Source organism: Ranitomeya variabilis, chromosome 2, assembly GCF_051348905.1.
Source record: "Ranitomeya variabilis isolate aRanVar5 chromosome 2, aRanVar5.hap1, whole genome shotgun sequence".
Taxonomy (NCBI): Eukaryota; Metazoa; Chordata; class Amphibia; order Anura; family Dendrobatidae; genus Ranitomeya; species Ranitomeya variabilis.
The window spans coordinates 221,437,957-221,454,408 of NC_135233.1; the positions used below are offsets into that span (position 1 = coordinate 221,437,957).

At 43.6% G+C, this 16,452-nt stretch overlaps 1 protein-coding gene across 6 annotated transcripts in view; it reads right to left on the minus strand.

Moving 5' to 3' along the window:
- The window catches only part of LOC143804991 (ras-related protein Rab-7a-like), a 50,907-nt gene that overhangs the window by 12,506 nt on the left and 21,949 nt on the right, over window positions 1-16,452 (minus strand). For 5 of the 6 annotated variants that reach the window (XM_077283683.1, XM_077283688.1, XM_077283689.1 and 2 more), the window contains exon 2: window positions 2,113-2,196. The exons of the other annotated variant lie outside the window; for it this stretch is intronic. In XM_077283683.1, the coding sequence (XP_077139798.1) occupies window positions 2,113-2,159 (47 nt within the window). In that variant the 5' untranslated portion in view covers window positions 2,160-2,196. The remainder of the gene's footprint in view (window positions 1-2,112; window positions 2,197-16,452) is intronic. 6 annotated transcript variants of the gene reach the window in all.

Genomic DNA, 16,452 nt, shown 5'->3' on the forward strand with positions numbered 1-16,452 from the left:
GCCTTATAAATGGGGTTGGGACCATCAGTTGTGTTGTGCAGAAGTCTGGTGGATACACAGCTGATAGTCCTACTGAAAAGACTGTTAGAATTTGTATTATGGCAAGAAAAAAGCAGCTAAGTAAAGAAAAACGAGTGGCCATCATTACTTTAAGAAATGAAGGTCGGTCAGTCCGAAAAAATTGGGAAAACTTTGAAAGTGTCCCCAAGTGCAGTGGCAAAAACCATCAAGCTCTACAAAGAAACTGGTTCACATGAGGACCGCCCCAGGAAAGGAAGACCAAGAGTCACCTCTGCTTCTGAGGAGAAGTTTATCCGAGTCACCAGCCTCAGAAATCGCAGGTTAACAGCAGCTCAGATTAGAGACCAGGTCAATGCCACACAGAGTTTTAGCAGCAGAAACATCTCTACAACAACTGTTAAGAGGAGACTTTGTGCAGCAGGTGTTCATGGTAAAATAGTTGCTAGGAAACCACTGATAAGGACAGGCAACAAGCAGAAGAGACTTGTTTGGGCTAAAGAACACAAGGAATGGACATTAGACCAGTGGAAATCTGTGCTTTGGTCTGATGAGTCCAAATTTGAGATCTTTGGTTTCAACCACCGTGTCTTTGTGCAACGCAGAAAAGGTGAACGGATGGACTCTACATGCCTGGTTCCCACTGTGAAGCATGGAGGAGGAGGTGCGATGGTGTGGGGGTGCTTTGCTGGTGACATTGTTGGGGATTTATTCAAAATTGAAGGCATACTGAACCAGCATGGCTGCCACAGCATCTTGTAGCGGCATGCTATTCCATCCGGTTTGCATTTAGTTGGACCATCATTTATTTTTCAACAGGACAATTACCCCAAACACACCTCCAGGCTGTGTAAGGGCTATTTGACCAAGAAGGAGAGTGATGGGGTGATACGCCAGATGACCTGGCCTCCACAGTCACCAGACCTGAACCCAATCGAGATGGTTTGGGGTGAGCTGGACCGCAGAGTGAAGGCAAAAGGGCCAACAAGTGCTAAGCATCTCTGGGAACTCCTTCAAGATTGTCGGAAGACCATTTCCCGTGACTACCTCTTGAAGTTCATCAAGAGAATGCCAAGAGTGTGCAAAGCAGTCATCAAAGCAAAAAGGTGGCTACTTTGAAGAGCCTAGAATATAAGACATATTTTCAGTTGTTTCACACTTTTTTGTTAAGTATAAAATTCCACCTAGTTTTGATGCCTTCAGTGTGAATTTACAATTTTCATAGTCATGAAAATACAGAAAAATCTTTAAATGAGAAGGTGTGTCCAAACTTTTGGTCTGTACTGTGCATTGTCATCTTGGCTCCCATTATTGTTTTTTAGCATTATTTAATAAAGAATTTTATATTTTGGACTTTCTGGTCGGTTGTTTTCCTTTCCTCTTGTCCTTTTTGTAATTCCAGATTGTCTGTGATTTATTTCACATGGTCCTATGCTGGTGGTTGCTGCACTGATTTGGTAACTTTTAATGACACAATTTCGTAATTTTACTTATTTTATTATTTTGTTCTCCCATTAGCATTTCCTTTGGTTTCATTTTTCTGTTCTAATGGAAAATAGAAGGATTATCTGGGTAGAAAGGCAAAATGAGCAATTGTAAGTGAACAGTTATTTAATATGATATTGCAATCAATATATTAAAGAGGAAAAAATTTCATGGCAGGGCGTCTTTAAATGGAGGGGCTACATCGGACTATCTGGTAAAGCACTGTACATTGTGGAGGGTCATAAAAGGTATTGCACCTCTCTCCTATGTCAGTTGATGGGTAGCGGTGTCATGAGCTGGACCTCTGACATGATATTGATGCCTTATGCCAAGAAGAGGTCATTAGTATCGAACATCAGGAATTCAACTTTCATGTGTCTTTAAGAGTTAGGACGAGTCCTTACCACGACGATTAGAGGGCGTGACATTTTGATCTTCCCCACTATTCTCTAGAACGGAGAAAAACAGTACCCAAAAACTAAAACAAGTGTTCTTCAATCAGCTACCTTCCATACCGACCCTAAAACTCTTTAGTTACCTCTCGCTAAAGTGTAGTATGAGTGATACAGTAATTATGTCTACATTAACTTATCTACAGCCTTCACTTACCCCGCATTCCCAATTAACAGCAGCTTTATATGTTGCCTTGAAAACATCCTAGAGCAAGGCTGAAACCGAGATTTTTGGTGACACCTGGCAGAATAAAAATGGAAAAAAAAAATAAAGTTGCATAGTTTAATGCAATCTATTGTGTATTCATTAGCCTATAGTTTTAAGTCTACAGCTCCTATGTTCAGCTATGTAATCCCAGGGATAAGAGACTCGTTACCTGCATTTAAGACAGCTGTCTTACATAGTCACCTTTATTAAAGACTCCTGTCCACAGACTCAATCCTCTACAATACGGGCAAGACCAAAGAGCTTTGTAAAGATGTCAGGGACAAGATCATAAACCTGTGCAAAGCTGGAATGGGCTACAAAACCATAAGTAAGACGCTGGGTGAGAGAGTGACAACTGTTGGTGCAATAGTAAGAAAATGGAAGAAATTCAAAATGTCAGTCTACATCGATCTGAAGCACCATGCAAAATCTCACCTCGTGGGGTATCCTTGATCATGAGGAAGGAGAGAGTTTAGACTAAAACTACACGGGGGGAACTTGTTAATGATCTCAAGGCAGCTGGGACCACAGTCACCAAGAAAACCATTGGTAACACATTACAACGTAAAGGTTTCAAATTCTGCAGTGCCTGCAAGGTCGTGCTGCTCAAGAAGGCACATGTGCATGCCCGTCTGAAGTTTGCCAATGAACACCTGGATGAATTTGTGAGTGATTGTGAGAAGGTGTTGTGGTCAGATGAGACAGAAATTGCGCTTTTTGGCATTAACAACTCGCAGTGTTTGGAGGAAGAGAAATGCTGCCTATGACCCAAAGAACACTATCCCCACTGTCAAGCATGGAGGTGGAAACATTATGTTTTGAGGGTGTTTCTCTGCTTAGGGCATAGGACTACTTCACTGCATCAAAAGGAGAATGAATGGAGCCATGTACAGTAAAATCCTGAGTGACAACCTCCTTCCCTCTCCCAGGACATTAAGGCTATGTGCACACGTTCAGGTTTTTTCGCGATAAAAACGCTATAAAAAACTCATTAAAAATGCATACATTATGCATCCTATCATTTAGAATGCATTCTGCATGTTTTGTGCACATGGTGCGTTTTTTTCCACGAAAAAAAAAAAACGCATCGCGGTAAAAAAAAGCAGCATGTTCATTAATTTTGCGGATTTTCTGCGTTTTTCCCGCAATTCTATGCATTTGGAAAAAAAACGAGTCAAAAACGCATGAAAACCGCAAAAAAAAATGCATGCAGATTTCTGGCAGAAATGTCCAGTTTTTGTTAGGAAAATTTCTGCTAGAAATCCTGACGTGTGCACATACCCTAAAAAAAAAAAAAAAAAAAAAAGGAGTCGTGGCTGGGTCTTCCAGCAAGACAATGACCCAAAACATACAGCCAAGGCAACAAAGGAGTGGTTCAAAAAAAGCACATTAAGTTTCATGGAGTGGCCTTGCTAGTCTCCAGACCTTAATCCCATAGAAAACCTTTGGAGGGAATTGAAGCTCCGAGTTGCCAAGCGACAGCCTCAAGAGTAGTGGACCAAAACTCCTCCTGACATGTGCGCAAACCTCATCGTCAACCACAAAAAAAGTCTGACTGCTGTGTTTGCTAACAAGCGTTTTCCCACCAAGTATTAAGTCTTGCTTGCCAGAGGGATCAAATACTTATTTCTCACTGCAAAATGCAAATTTATACAATGTGATTTTCTCTCAATGTTAAAATTATAGACTGTTCATGTCATTGTCAGTGGGCAAACTTGCAAAAACAGCTAGAGACAGTTTTCACCATAAAATGAGGGGGCCCAAGCTATCCGTCCCTGTCGAGAGGTGTCTTTCAGACACCATCACTAAACCCTTACTCAGAAGAAAACAACAAAAAAAAAAAAAAAAACACACACACACACCCCATTTAATGCTAAAAAGCAATCCCCGACAATTACCCTCTTCTTACTAAAAATAAGAAGTAAACCACCAGTGTCTGCCGTAAATCCATAATATGGAAGTTACATAACGATACCCAACTCTGCTAAATCCAGAGGCTATGATGAGCGGTGGTGACATCAGCAATGTGATGGCTCACAATGCAAGAACCAGCGGCAGAGACAAGCAGTGACGTCATTAAAGTTACCGCAGGTCACAGTCAGCGGTTCTCACACTATGCTCAGAGTGATCCGGCAGCGGTCACATTACTGATGTCATGACTCATCACAGCCTCTGGATGTAGCAGAGTTGGGGGGGGGGGGGGAATCGTCGTGAGACCTCCATATTATGGATTTATGGAGGACCCTTGTGGATACATTTTAGTAACAAATGGGTAAAAAAGGGTAATTGTTGGGCAGTGCTTTTCACAATTAAAAGGACTGCGCATGTTTTTTAATTTTGACTACAGGGTTAGTAATGGGTGTCTGACAGACATGTCTCCATTACTAACTCCTACGCTTGAGGTTAGCAGATATCAACTCCAAAACCATTGCCCTAGTGCAGTGGCAAATCGGGAAAAACCAAGGCTAAGCCCAAGAATTTATGCATCTAACTGATGAGCCATTTGCGGGACAGCTAAGGGCTGGGCTCATTAGGCTGGGAAGGGGGACAATATCCACGGCCCTGCCCAGTTTACTAATATCAATCCGCAGCTATCTGATTAGCCTTTGCTGGTTATTAAAATAGAGGGGTGGGGAAATCCAACTTTTTTTTTTAGGGTCCCCCTTTTAAATAACCAGTAAAGGCAAAAGCAGACAGTTGTGAGCCATTATTAATAAATAGGCTGGGAAGCTACACGTTTATTGGCCGCAGAGGAGCAGAATGAAGGTAAAGGGGTTTTTTTTCTATTTTTTTTAATTTTTAAATCAGTTACTACACGGTGGTCATACGACAGGGATGTCTATGGGGTCCCAAGACTTCTATGCATACCCCTGGTAAGTATAATGCTTTTGTTGTTTTTTTTCTATATATTAAAGAACAGCAGCAGAACGGGACATTATACTGTATGTCTGATATGAAATCGGAATAATCCTTTCCCGTTTTAGGTCAATTAGGATCATCATGTGAGGGAGAATTTAGGCCCATTTCTCCTGACAAAACTGGTTTAACTGATCCAGGTTTGTAGGTCGCCTTGCTCGCACCGGCCTTTTTAGTTTTGCCCATAAATTTCAAATAGGATTGAGATCAGGGCTTTGTGATGGCCACTCCAAATCATTGACTTTGTTATCCTTAAGCCACTTTGTTACCATTTTGGCAGTGTGCTTCAGGTCACTGTCCATTTGGAAGACTCATTTCCGCCCAAGCTTTAACTTCCTGGCTGATGTCTTGAAATGTTGCTTCAGTATTGCCACAATCTTCTTTTCTCATGATTCCATTTATTTTGTGAAGGGCAACAATCCCCCCTTCATCAAAATCCCACAACATGATGCTGCCGCCCCTGTGTTTCACAGTTGCAATGGTATTCTTAGGCTTCCAAGCTTCTCCTTTTTTCCTCCAAACGTAACGATTGTCATTATGCCCAAAGAGTTCAATTTTAGTTTTATCAGACCACAGGACAGGTCAACAAAAATTTAAGGTCTTTGTTCCTGTGTGCATTTGCAAACATTTTTTTTTTTTTTTTTGTAGGTTTATTTTGGAGTAATGGCTTCTTCCTGGCAGAGTGGCCTTTCAGCCCATGTTGATACAGTACTCGTTTCACTGTGGATATTGACACAATCTTTCTGCTATCATCTTCACAAGGTATTTTGCTTTTGTCATTGGGTTGATCTGCACATGTCGGACCAAAGCACCTCTCCTTCCTGAGCGGTATGACATTCTCCTCGTTTGTCATTGCGTATAATTGTTTGTACAGATGAACAAGGCACCTTCAGGTATCTTGAAATTGTACCCAAGGATGAGCCAGACTTGCGCAAGTCCACAATTCTCTTCCTGATTTCTTGAGACTTTCCCATGAATAGGGTTGAGCGAAACGGATCGGTCAATTCCATACTTTCGGCAAAGTCGGGTTTCGTGAAACCCGAGCCGATCCCAGTGTGGGATCGGCCATGCAGTCGGCGAAAAAAAAAAATATAATATAATATAATATAATATAATATAATATAATATAATATAATATAATATATATATATATATATATATATATATATATATATATATATATATATATATATATCCCCCCGTTGACTTGCATTGGGTTTCGTGTTTCGGTCGGCCCCCCGACTTTTCACAATAATCGTCCGATTTCACACGATCCGACTTTTGAGAAACCCGGCTCGATCCTAAAAAAGTAAAAGTCGCTCAACCCTACCCATGATGCTACACAAAGAAGTAGTGTGTTTCAGGTGTGCATTAAAATACATCCACAGATGTGCCTCTAATTAACGGTCTCTATTTAAAACACAGACCTAAGAGATGGTTTGTGGTATGCACATTAAATAAACCCGTTTATATATAGGGGTCTTACTGTTAGATATCAGTTAGATTATCGTAACTAAACATATGGTTTTGAGATTGGGGTGTGATCACCATTACTGACAAAGGGGTATGTGCACAATTATTACTGACAAAGTGGAATAGCCATGAACAGGTGGGTGTAATTCCTAAGGAATGCATCACTTTGGGTATGGAATCTTAATAATTGTGACAGTATCAATAAATAGAGACACACATGTGAATAATACTCTAATCTGTCATATCTGTTTTGTATGATGAATTTGTCAGGCAATAGGGCCCAATAAGGGCATAATGTACAAGTGAGGGATTGTAGATCTATGGCTGAGAATACACAGCATTATTGCTTGCTGGTTGTACCCTTGTAGATATGATGTCATTGGTCCTGGCACCATCAACCTGGGGGAGTATGTGGAACACTAAGGTGTGCATCCGAGAATATGATGGGGTAGGTGTTGTGATGTGACACCCTTGGTGTGCAGGCGCTGCTGTTTTGGAGTTTGGTTATGACTGCGCAGTTTCACCACTGAGCCTGGCAGGGTTTGATGTGCTAGGATACGGCTTTGTGTACAGACGCTGATGTTTTAGTGTCTGACTGCACCTGTGCTGCTTTGCAGCTGTTGATTCCAGGTGGCTTTTGATTATGAACCTCGGTGCATGACACATGCACTGTGTGGCATTGCTTGTAACATCATGAGAGTGGGGGCAAACTGTGGGTGCATGCGCTGTTGAGGATCTGTCTAAAGGAACCTCTAGCGTCTGGAATATGGACATGCTCAGTGTGGGAATGCCGTACCTCTGGCGCACGTGTCCTTGATGGACCTCTTGTGTTTAGCATGTGAACATGCGCAGTTTGAGAATGGGGACAAATTGATAGTGAGTAACCCTATGGTTATTCTTGTGCAAGTTTCCCCTGGAATCAAATGATTGGCTGCTTAGATATTTAAAGACACCTCGGCTATGGAGGTATCTACACCTGCAACCAGGAACTGCATTTATCTCTGATGTTATAGATATACACAGATTATCCCATGTGCCTCCTGAGGAACTGTATCATGGGAGGGAAACGCGTCGAGGCGAAGTGAGGTTGATGCTGTCAAGATGTAAGTACAGATAAGTTTGCCAGTGTTGACTGGGTTTTATTATTATATTTGTTGACCTACTTTTGGGCATAGTGCAAGAGTGTTTATCTGTCATGGATTTAGGATATTTTCTCTGTTAAGGGCATGTTGTAATACTTATTCATCTTGGTTGTGCTTCAATAAAGGTTGCAATCGTATAGGCATGCTGCTAAACCTTAATTGATTATATTCTGTTTTTGGGGCTCACAACTGGAGACCTCTCTGAGATAATCACATTTTTTCTGAATATGTTGCACGATGATTTTACTATAATTTTTTCTGGCTGATTTAGAATTCCCAAGAGCATCAGATTATCGATAGTCGTTATTTATACTTGGCAACGGAGATTGTTGGTGGTAGATACTAGCAATACATTTTCAATTCACCCGTATTTCATAGTCCCCTAATTACTATTTTTCTGTAGTGTCTTATTTGTTAACTGAGTTATTAGGGGATTTTGAGGGCTACTAGGGCTAGCCGCCATGGAGCGGGGGGCACCATATTACGTCTCAAAGGGTGCCAACTTCCGCTGGTAGGTAGGGACTTTTCTAGGGACTTATGAGGGTGAGTAATAGCTATCAAAATGATTGCCCATTAGGAGCGCCACATTATCAAGATTGGTTATTTGCACCTGGCAGTGATTTTTGTTGGTGGCGGATATTGATAACAATTGGCCAATCATCCCAGTTTATAGTCCCTTAATTGTTGGATGGCTCTTTAGACCGATTTACATATACTAGCTGAGTAGAGTTGATTATTTTGTAGAGGTATTGGTTTGAGATTGAGTTCAATACTATGAATAAGTAAGGGACTTCTAGGGCCATCAGGGTGAGCCACCGAGGAGCGGGGGCGCCATTGCGTTCAAGAGGGTGCTAACCTCCGCTGGCAGGTAGGGTTTAAATAGGGGCGATTAGGGTGAAGTAGGTACACCCATACCCTATCCTGTATCACTGCCTGGTTAGGCATAAGTAGGTAAACTTTTGATTGGCCTGGTGTTCTTTTAAAAATGCATTTAGTGTTTTGTTTGGTTTTTGTTTGCATTTAATAATAAACTTTAAATTTTGAATGGTATTAGTTTTTCTAGTGAGCCCTTCCATGAAACTCTCAAAATGACCAGAAAAAAAAAAGAACTTTCATGTGAAACTCGACAGTATTCTTGTTCTTAGAAGGCTATTCAGTGAGAGAAATTGCTAAGAAACTGAAGATTTCCTATAACGGTATGTACTACTCCCTTCAGAGGAGAGTACAAACAGGCTCTAACCAGGGTAAAAGAACAACTGAGCAACAAGACAAGTACATTAGAGTCTGTAGTTTGAGAAATCAACGCCGCACTGGTCCTCAACTGGCAGCTTCATTAAATAGTAGTCGCAAAAAGCCAGTGTCCATGTCTACAGTGAAGAGGTGACTCCGAGATGCTGGCCTACAGGGTAGAGTGGCAAAGAAATGCCAGATTTGAGACTGGTTAATAAAAGGAAAAGATTAATATGGGCAAAAGAACGCAGACATTGGACAGAGGAAGATTTGAAAAAAGTGTTATGGACAGACGAATCCAAGTTTGAGGTGTTTGGATCACACAGAACATCATTTGTGAGACACAGAACAGCTGAAAAGATGCTGGAAGAGGGCCTGACGCCATCTGTGAAGCATGGTGGAGGTACTGTGATCAGGGCTGTATTTGCCACTAGGCACTTGAGGGCACGTGCCTAGGGCGGGGACAATGCAGGGGGCGGCACCTGAGCAAGGTTTTTTTTTTTTTTTTCCATAAGTCCTGGGTCACCTCCCGACCGACCGCCCCCCCCGGCCCAACTCCCACCCATCCTCCTTGAAGACGATACTCAACCTGCTCCAGCGATGCCTGGTCTCGGCGTCTGGAGCCCGTCCTGAATGAGCGGTCACGTAGTACCGCTCATTAAAGTCATGAATATGCGCATATTCATGACCTTAATGAGCGGTATCACCTGACCGCTCACGCAGGAAGAAGGTGCTGCCCCGGGAGTCAGGACAGAGCCAGAGGGATGTCGGCGGCCGCGCGGTGAGGAACAGGTGAGTATGAGGGACGGGGGGATGAAAGAGATCATATGCTGGCGCGCCATGCAAGATGGGAGCAGGAGCAGGAGCGGGAGCGGGGGGGGGTGGGGTGGAGAGATAAGCCATGAATACAGGGGGGTGAATATGAGCCATGCATACAGGGGGGGGGAATATGAGCTATACATACAGGGGGGGGGGGGAATATGAGCCATGCATACAGGGGGGGGGGGAATATGAGCTATACATACAGGGGGGGGGGGAATATGAGCTATACATACAAGAGGGGGAATATGAGCCATGCATACAGGAGGGGGATATGAGCCATGCATATGGGATGGGAGGGAGATGAGCCATGCATACAGGAGGGGGGTCATTATACAGTATTGAGCATCATGTGGGATCATTATACAGTATGGATAACTGTGTGGCCGTTATACAGTATGGAGCATCATGTGTGGCCGTCATACAGTATGGAGTATCATGTGTGGCCATTATACAGTATTGAGCATCATGTGGGATCATTATATAGTATGGAGAACTGTGTGTGGCCATTATACAGTATGGAGCAGTGTGTGGCCATTATACAGTATGGAGCACTGTATGGCCATTATACAGTATTGAGCATCATGTGTGGCCATTATACAGTATGGAGCACCGTGTAGCCATATTTTTTGTTTATAATTATTGTATATAAAACAGTGTGCTCAGCAGTGCTAAATGGCTGTGGAGGTGGATATGGGTGTGACTAGTTGTGAAATGGGTGTGGTCAGAGGTGTGGCCTAAAATTTGCCGCGGCGCACTACGCACGCCGCAAACTTTATACCTCCTTCCCTTCTTCAAAAGTTGGGAGGTATGGTACCGCATTTGCCAGATCACGGCAAGTGCAGCAAATACCTTAGGGAATGAATGAGGCCGAACGCAGTGTTGCCGTAAGTGATCCATTACGCGGCACATGCAGAAAAACTGCCGGATCTGCTGCAAAAGGCGACTTTCACATCAGTGATTCTTGCCAAAGTCACTGCCGATAGTGTCATACTCAACAAAGGGGGAGGCAGCACTAAAAGTGCCTAGGGCAGCAGAAACTCTAAATGCAGCCCTGACTGTGATGGTCTGGGGTTGCTTTGGTGCTGGTAAAGTGGGAGATTTATACAAGGTAAAAGGGATTTTGAATAAGAAAAGCTATCACTCCATTTTGCAGTGCCATACCATACCCTGTGGACAGCGCTTGATTGGAGCCAATTTCATCCTACAACAGTATAATGACCCAAAGCACACCTCCAAATTATGCAGGAACTATTTAGGGAAGAAGCAGGCAGCTGGTATTCTATCTGTAATGGAGTGGCCAGCGCAGTCACCAGATCTCAGCCCCATGGAGCTGTTGTAGGAGCAGCTTGACCGTATGGTGCAAAAAGTGGCCATCAAGCTAAACCAACTTGTGGGAGGGGCTTCTGGAAGCATGGGGTGAAATTTTTCCAGATTACCTCAGCAAATTAACTGCTAGAATGCCAAAGGTCTGCAAGGCTGTAATTGCTGCAAAGGGAACATTCTTTTACGAAAGCAAAGTTTGAAGGAGAAAATTATTTCAAATAATCTTTTTTCAAACCTTGTAAATGTCTGGACTAGATTTTAAATTCATTTGGCAACTCATGTGATTAATAAAAGTATGAGTTTTCATGGAATACACAAAATTGGCTGGGTGACCCCAAAATTTTGAACGGTAGTGTATATTTAAAAATAATAGGGGGGCCTGATCCAAATCTTGCACGCGAGTCCATCAGACTAGTTAAAAAAAATAAGCAGAGTTTGCTGACTGAGGGCATGTGCACACGTCCGGAATGCATGCAGAATTTTCCTGAGATAAACCTGAGGTTTTCCGCAGGAATTCTGCATGCGTTTTTTTTGTGCGGTTTTTATGCGTTTTTATCCGGACACTCCAAAACAATGGGAAATCCGCATAAATAATGAACATAATGCTTCTTTTCCTGCAATGCGTTTTTTTTTGGCGGAAAAAAAACGCATCATGTGCACAAAAATTGCGGAATGCATTCTAAATGATAGGATGCATATGTATGCATTTTTAAAGAGTTTTTATTGCGAAAAAACGTGAAAATTCCTGAACGTGTGCACATACCCTGATGCCGCGTTTTTAAAGGAACCCAAAGATCAGCTTTGCATGCACCATACACGCATGAACAATGCATGGTGATAGGGTGCAATGCAATCATATTTGAACCTTTTTGGAAATAAGGGAAATTGATAAAAAAAAAAATTCCACTAAATAATTTTAATGTCTGAAAAAATATTGTCTATTCTGAACAAAAAAGCTGATGAAAAAAATGCATAATTACAAGTAACAGCAGTGGGTGGAAAGAGAAAAAAAAAAGAAAAAATGCCAGAATTATGCTTTTTGGTCGCCGCAGTAACGGGTGATGAAAATATATCTGCACCAAAATGGTATATTTAAAAAACATCAGCGCGGCATGGAAAAAAAAAAAGCCTTCACCCAACCCGAGATCAGGGAAAAGCATAGTTACTTAGGCCTCTTTCACACTTCAGTCTTTTGGCGTCAGTCTGAAACCGCCATTTTCCTCAAATAGCGGATCCGCCATTTTTTTTTTGGAGGATCCGCTATTTCCCCATAGACATACATTAGCGACGGATTGTGGCAGATGGTCGTCCGTTCCATCCGCCATGCGACGGATCCGTCGAAATTTGGCGGACGTTGTCTAGACATTGACGGACATTGTAACGTTTTTTTGTCTGCGCCTAATTGGCGGTTCGCGACGCTATTTCCTAGAATGGGTGCCTATGGGCGACGGATCCATCGCGATCTGTCATTTGGCGGATCCGTTGCCCCAATCCACTTTTTTCAATTGAGCATGCTCCAAAAATTAGAAACTTTGCCCAGACAACCCCAAAACTATATAAACAGGACAGGTGGGCCTCATTCCTCAACTTGCCATCAAGAGATAACAAAGTGCCAGCCAGCAAGACAGACCCTGCCAGCAGCCAGCAAGACCCTGCCAGAGACTGCCATGTGAGTACTGCCAATCCAGGTAGGTGTGTGTGTGTGTGTGTGTGTGTGTGTGTGTGTGTGTGTGTGTGTGTGTGTGTGTGTGTGTGTGTGTGTGTGTGTGTGTGTGTGTGTGTGTCCGCCTTGCATGTTTTTATTTTTTATACTGTGCTGGTATTTTGAATGGTGATGTGTGTGTCTTGCATTTTTGTTATTTTTCATACATTAACATACTCTACTGGTATTTAAAATAACGAGCAGTGTAGCTCCTACTTTCCAACAAAAAAAATAGAAAAATAAAAATTGTAATAAAAATTCCACAAAACTGTCCGTAGTATGATTTCAAGATAAATTTAAAACTGGGTCTACATTCAATAAAGGTGTTTGAGGTTCTATATACAAATGCGGAATGCAAACCTTTGGTATACAAAATGTTATCTGGTTTTAGAAAATAGTAACAGTAACTGTAGGGTAACCATAATTAACATTTTTGGGTATTGGTATTTTAACTTTGAATGAGGGAAATTTTTTATAAGGTTGAAACTGTGTCTGGAGGAGGGGGTGGGGTAGGTTTACCAACATGCGCATAGCGCATATCAAGTTTGAAGTAGTTTTGGTGTTGCTTTCAAGGAATTTGGGGGGGAAACAGGAGGTGGAGGGTTTTGCAGCTTGCGCATCAAGCATATCAAGTTTGAAGGTAACAGTTAACACTTTTTTTTTTTTTTTGGGTGTAATAATTTTTTGGCGGGGAATCAAAATGTATGTTGGCATACCAATACATAATCATTCTAATTAAAACTGTGTTTAAATTGGAAGATTCTTAGAGGGACCAAGCAAGGAACCCAAGATAAACGCAGCAAGTACCCAAGACAGACGCAGCCAGGCCCCCCAAGTTTGAAAAACAGATGTAAGTATCAAGTCCCGAAAGCTGTATCTATCCTTTTGTATAGTAGCTTAGAACTCTCTTTATACTTGCAGATTCTTAGGGACCCAAGACAAACACAGCAGGGACCCAAGACAGACGCTGGAAAACAGGACCATAATGTCTTCTTCTGGGAGCCCCCCCTCACATCAGCCACCTGAGGTGATTTTTTTTTTTTTCTTCATAAATTTTTTTTGGGTACATCTCTGGTAGCATATGTTTTTGAACCCTATATGTATTTATTCTGTTTTCACAGGAAGCTGAAGGGCTTCCAGAAGGAGACGGGCAGGGTGGAGAAATGCAAGGAGCGGGAGTGCATAGTGTAAAGGCCCCGTCTCACACAGCGACGCTGCAGCGATACAGACAACGATGCTGATCGCTGCAGCGTCGCTGTGTGGTCGCTGTGTGGTCGCTGGGGAGCTGTCACACAGACAGCTCTGTCCTGCGACCAACGATCAGGGGAACGACTTCGGCATCGTTGAAACTGTCTTCAACGATGCCGAAGTCCCCCTGCAGCACCCGGGTAACCAGGGTAAACATCAGGTTACTAAGCGCAGGGCCGCGCTTAGTAACCCGATGTTTACCCTGGTTACCAGCGTAAATGTAAAAAAAAAACAAACCGTACATACTCACCATCTGTTGCCTGTCAGGTCCCTTGGCGTCTGCTTCCTGCTCTGACTGAGCCGCCGTACAGTGAGAGCAGAGCGCAGCGGTGACGTCACTGCTGTGGTCTCACTTTACGGCGGCTCAGTCAGAGCAGGAAGCAGACGCCAAGGGACCTGACGGACATCAGATGGTGAGTATGTACTGTTTGTTTTTTTTTTACATTTACGCTGGTAACCAGGGTAAACATCGGGTTACTAAGCGCGGCCCTGCGCTTAGTAACCCGATGTTTACCCTGGTTACCAGTGAAGACATCGCTGGATCGGTGTCACACACACCGATTCAGCGATGTCAGCGGGACCTCAACGACCAAAAAAAGGTCCAGGCCATTCTGACACGACCAGCGATCGCAGCAGGGGCCTGATCGCTGGTACGTGTCACACATAGCGAGATCGCTACTGAGGTCGCTGTTGCGTCACAAAACTTGTGACTCAGCAGCGATCTCGCTAGCGATCTCGCTATGTGAGACGGGGCCTTAAGTTTTGCAGAGACAGATCCTCACATAAAACACACTACACCCAACACAAACATTCAGCACAGCACACACACAGTACATATGCCTCCATCCAAGCACATAAAATAAATAATTAGTCTTCACAATCCGGGGCTCGACCTAGAGTTCCTCAAAGCACCTCCCATAGTCGTCGGAATGCTAATCGCGGCGGCCGCCGAACAGTAAGTTCCTTTTTGGTTTGGTGTTTAGTAAACTGTAAAATTCATGTGGTATAATCTTTCCCTTTATAATTTTTTTTTTGTTAAGGCTTCACAGCGTGCTCCCGAACAGGCTGAGTAAGAGGGGATAGATGTGGACACCCTCATCCAAGAGGTTCAAAATCGGGAGCCGCTGTGGAACAGGGCGGACCGCCGCCATGCTGACCAGTTCATCACCCGACGGCTATGGGAGGAAGTGTGCAGTGTTGTTCTGAAGAACTGGGAGGAACTCGACGCTGGGGCCTAGGATCTAGCGCGTAAGTATTCATACTTCATTAACTTAGGTTAGCATGATTTAATGTGTTGTATAGTAACCAATTTTTGCTTTATCTTTCCAGGTAACAGGGTTATCGTGCAGTGGCGGTCACTCAGGGATCGCTTCAAGAGGGAGTTTAACAAGGAGATGCAGGCCCCGAGTGGATCTAGAGGACGCAGGAGCAGGTATAAATATGCCAGAGCCCTGTCGTTCCTCCGGTCGACGCTGCTGAGCAGAAGGCAAATATTCAACACCACATGTTTTCAGTCAAACTGTTAAAATGTGTAACCTTCAATTTTTTTTGGCAGCAAGGGCAATTGTAATATCAAGATACTAATTTTTTTTTTTTTTTCTTCTTTAGCAGCACTGTCTGCAGCACTCGGGAGCCTGCATCAGAGTTGCACCCCTCTGGAGCGAACTCTCAGGAGTCTGTCACCGGGGACCACATCAACCCCTCTGTATCTGTACCTTCCCTTTTGTGTGATCCCTCGGCCCCATCCACCAGCGCTGGAGCAGCAGGGCGGACTTCATCACTTGAAGCTGCAGGTTATTTAGAGTTCCCTTTACCCCACCCCTCTGACACTGCCACAACATCTAGACCACCTTTGGGGTCAGGACGGCAGCACCAGAGAGGTCAGGAAAGGAGCTATGGGCCTGAGTTTTTGCATCTGAATGCAGCCTTCCAGAATGCCATCAAGCTTTTGGGTGAGCAAACATCTGCTGGGTACAGTATGCTTAACAAAAGCATACTTGAACTCAGCAGTCGTCTGGATAGGATGCATTCAGATGCAAACCAGTCACCAAGACACTGTTTTTTTCAGTCGGTCCTCAGGCACATGGAAAATCTAACTCCTGACCTGCAGATGCATGTGATGCAAGGCTGCCACACTGCTCTAGCGCAGGCGATGTCCCAAGCCCCTGCACCTACCCTTCATGTTTCAACACCTTTCCCCCCTCAAGCCGCCATCTATCCTCCCGTCCATCCTCCTCCTACACCTTCGCCATTCCTTCCCCCCTCAGTATTTCCCAGTACCTACCTTCCCCTTTCCATTGTTCCCCTTTAACTTCACCATTCCCAATCCCACCAACACCTTCACCATACCTCCCACAGTCCACATCTGTACCTCAACTCCCTGCCCAACCTCATGTTTTCACCACCCAATCCACTTCTGTTCCTCCCCATGAT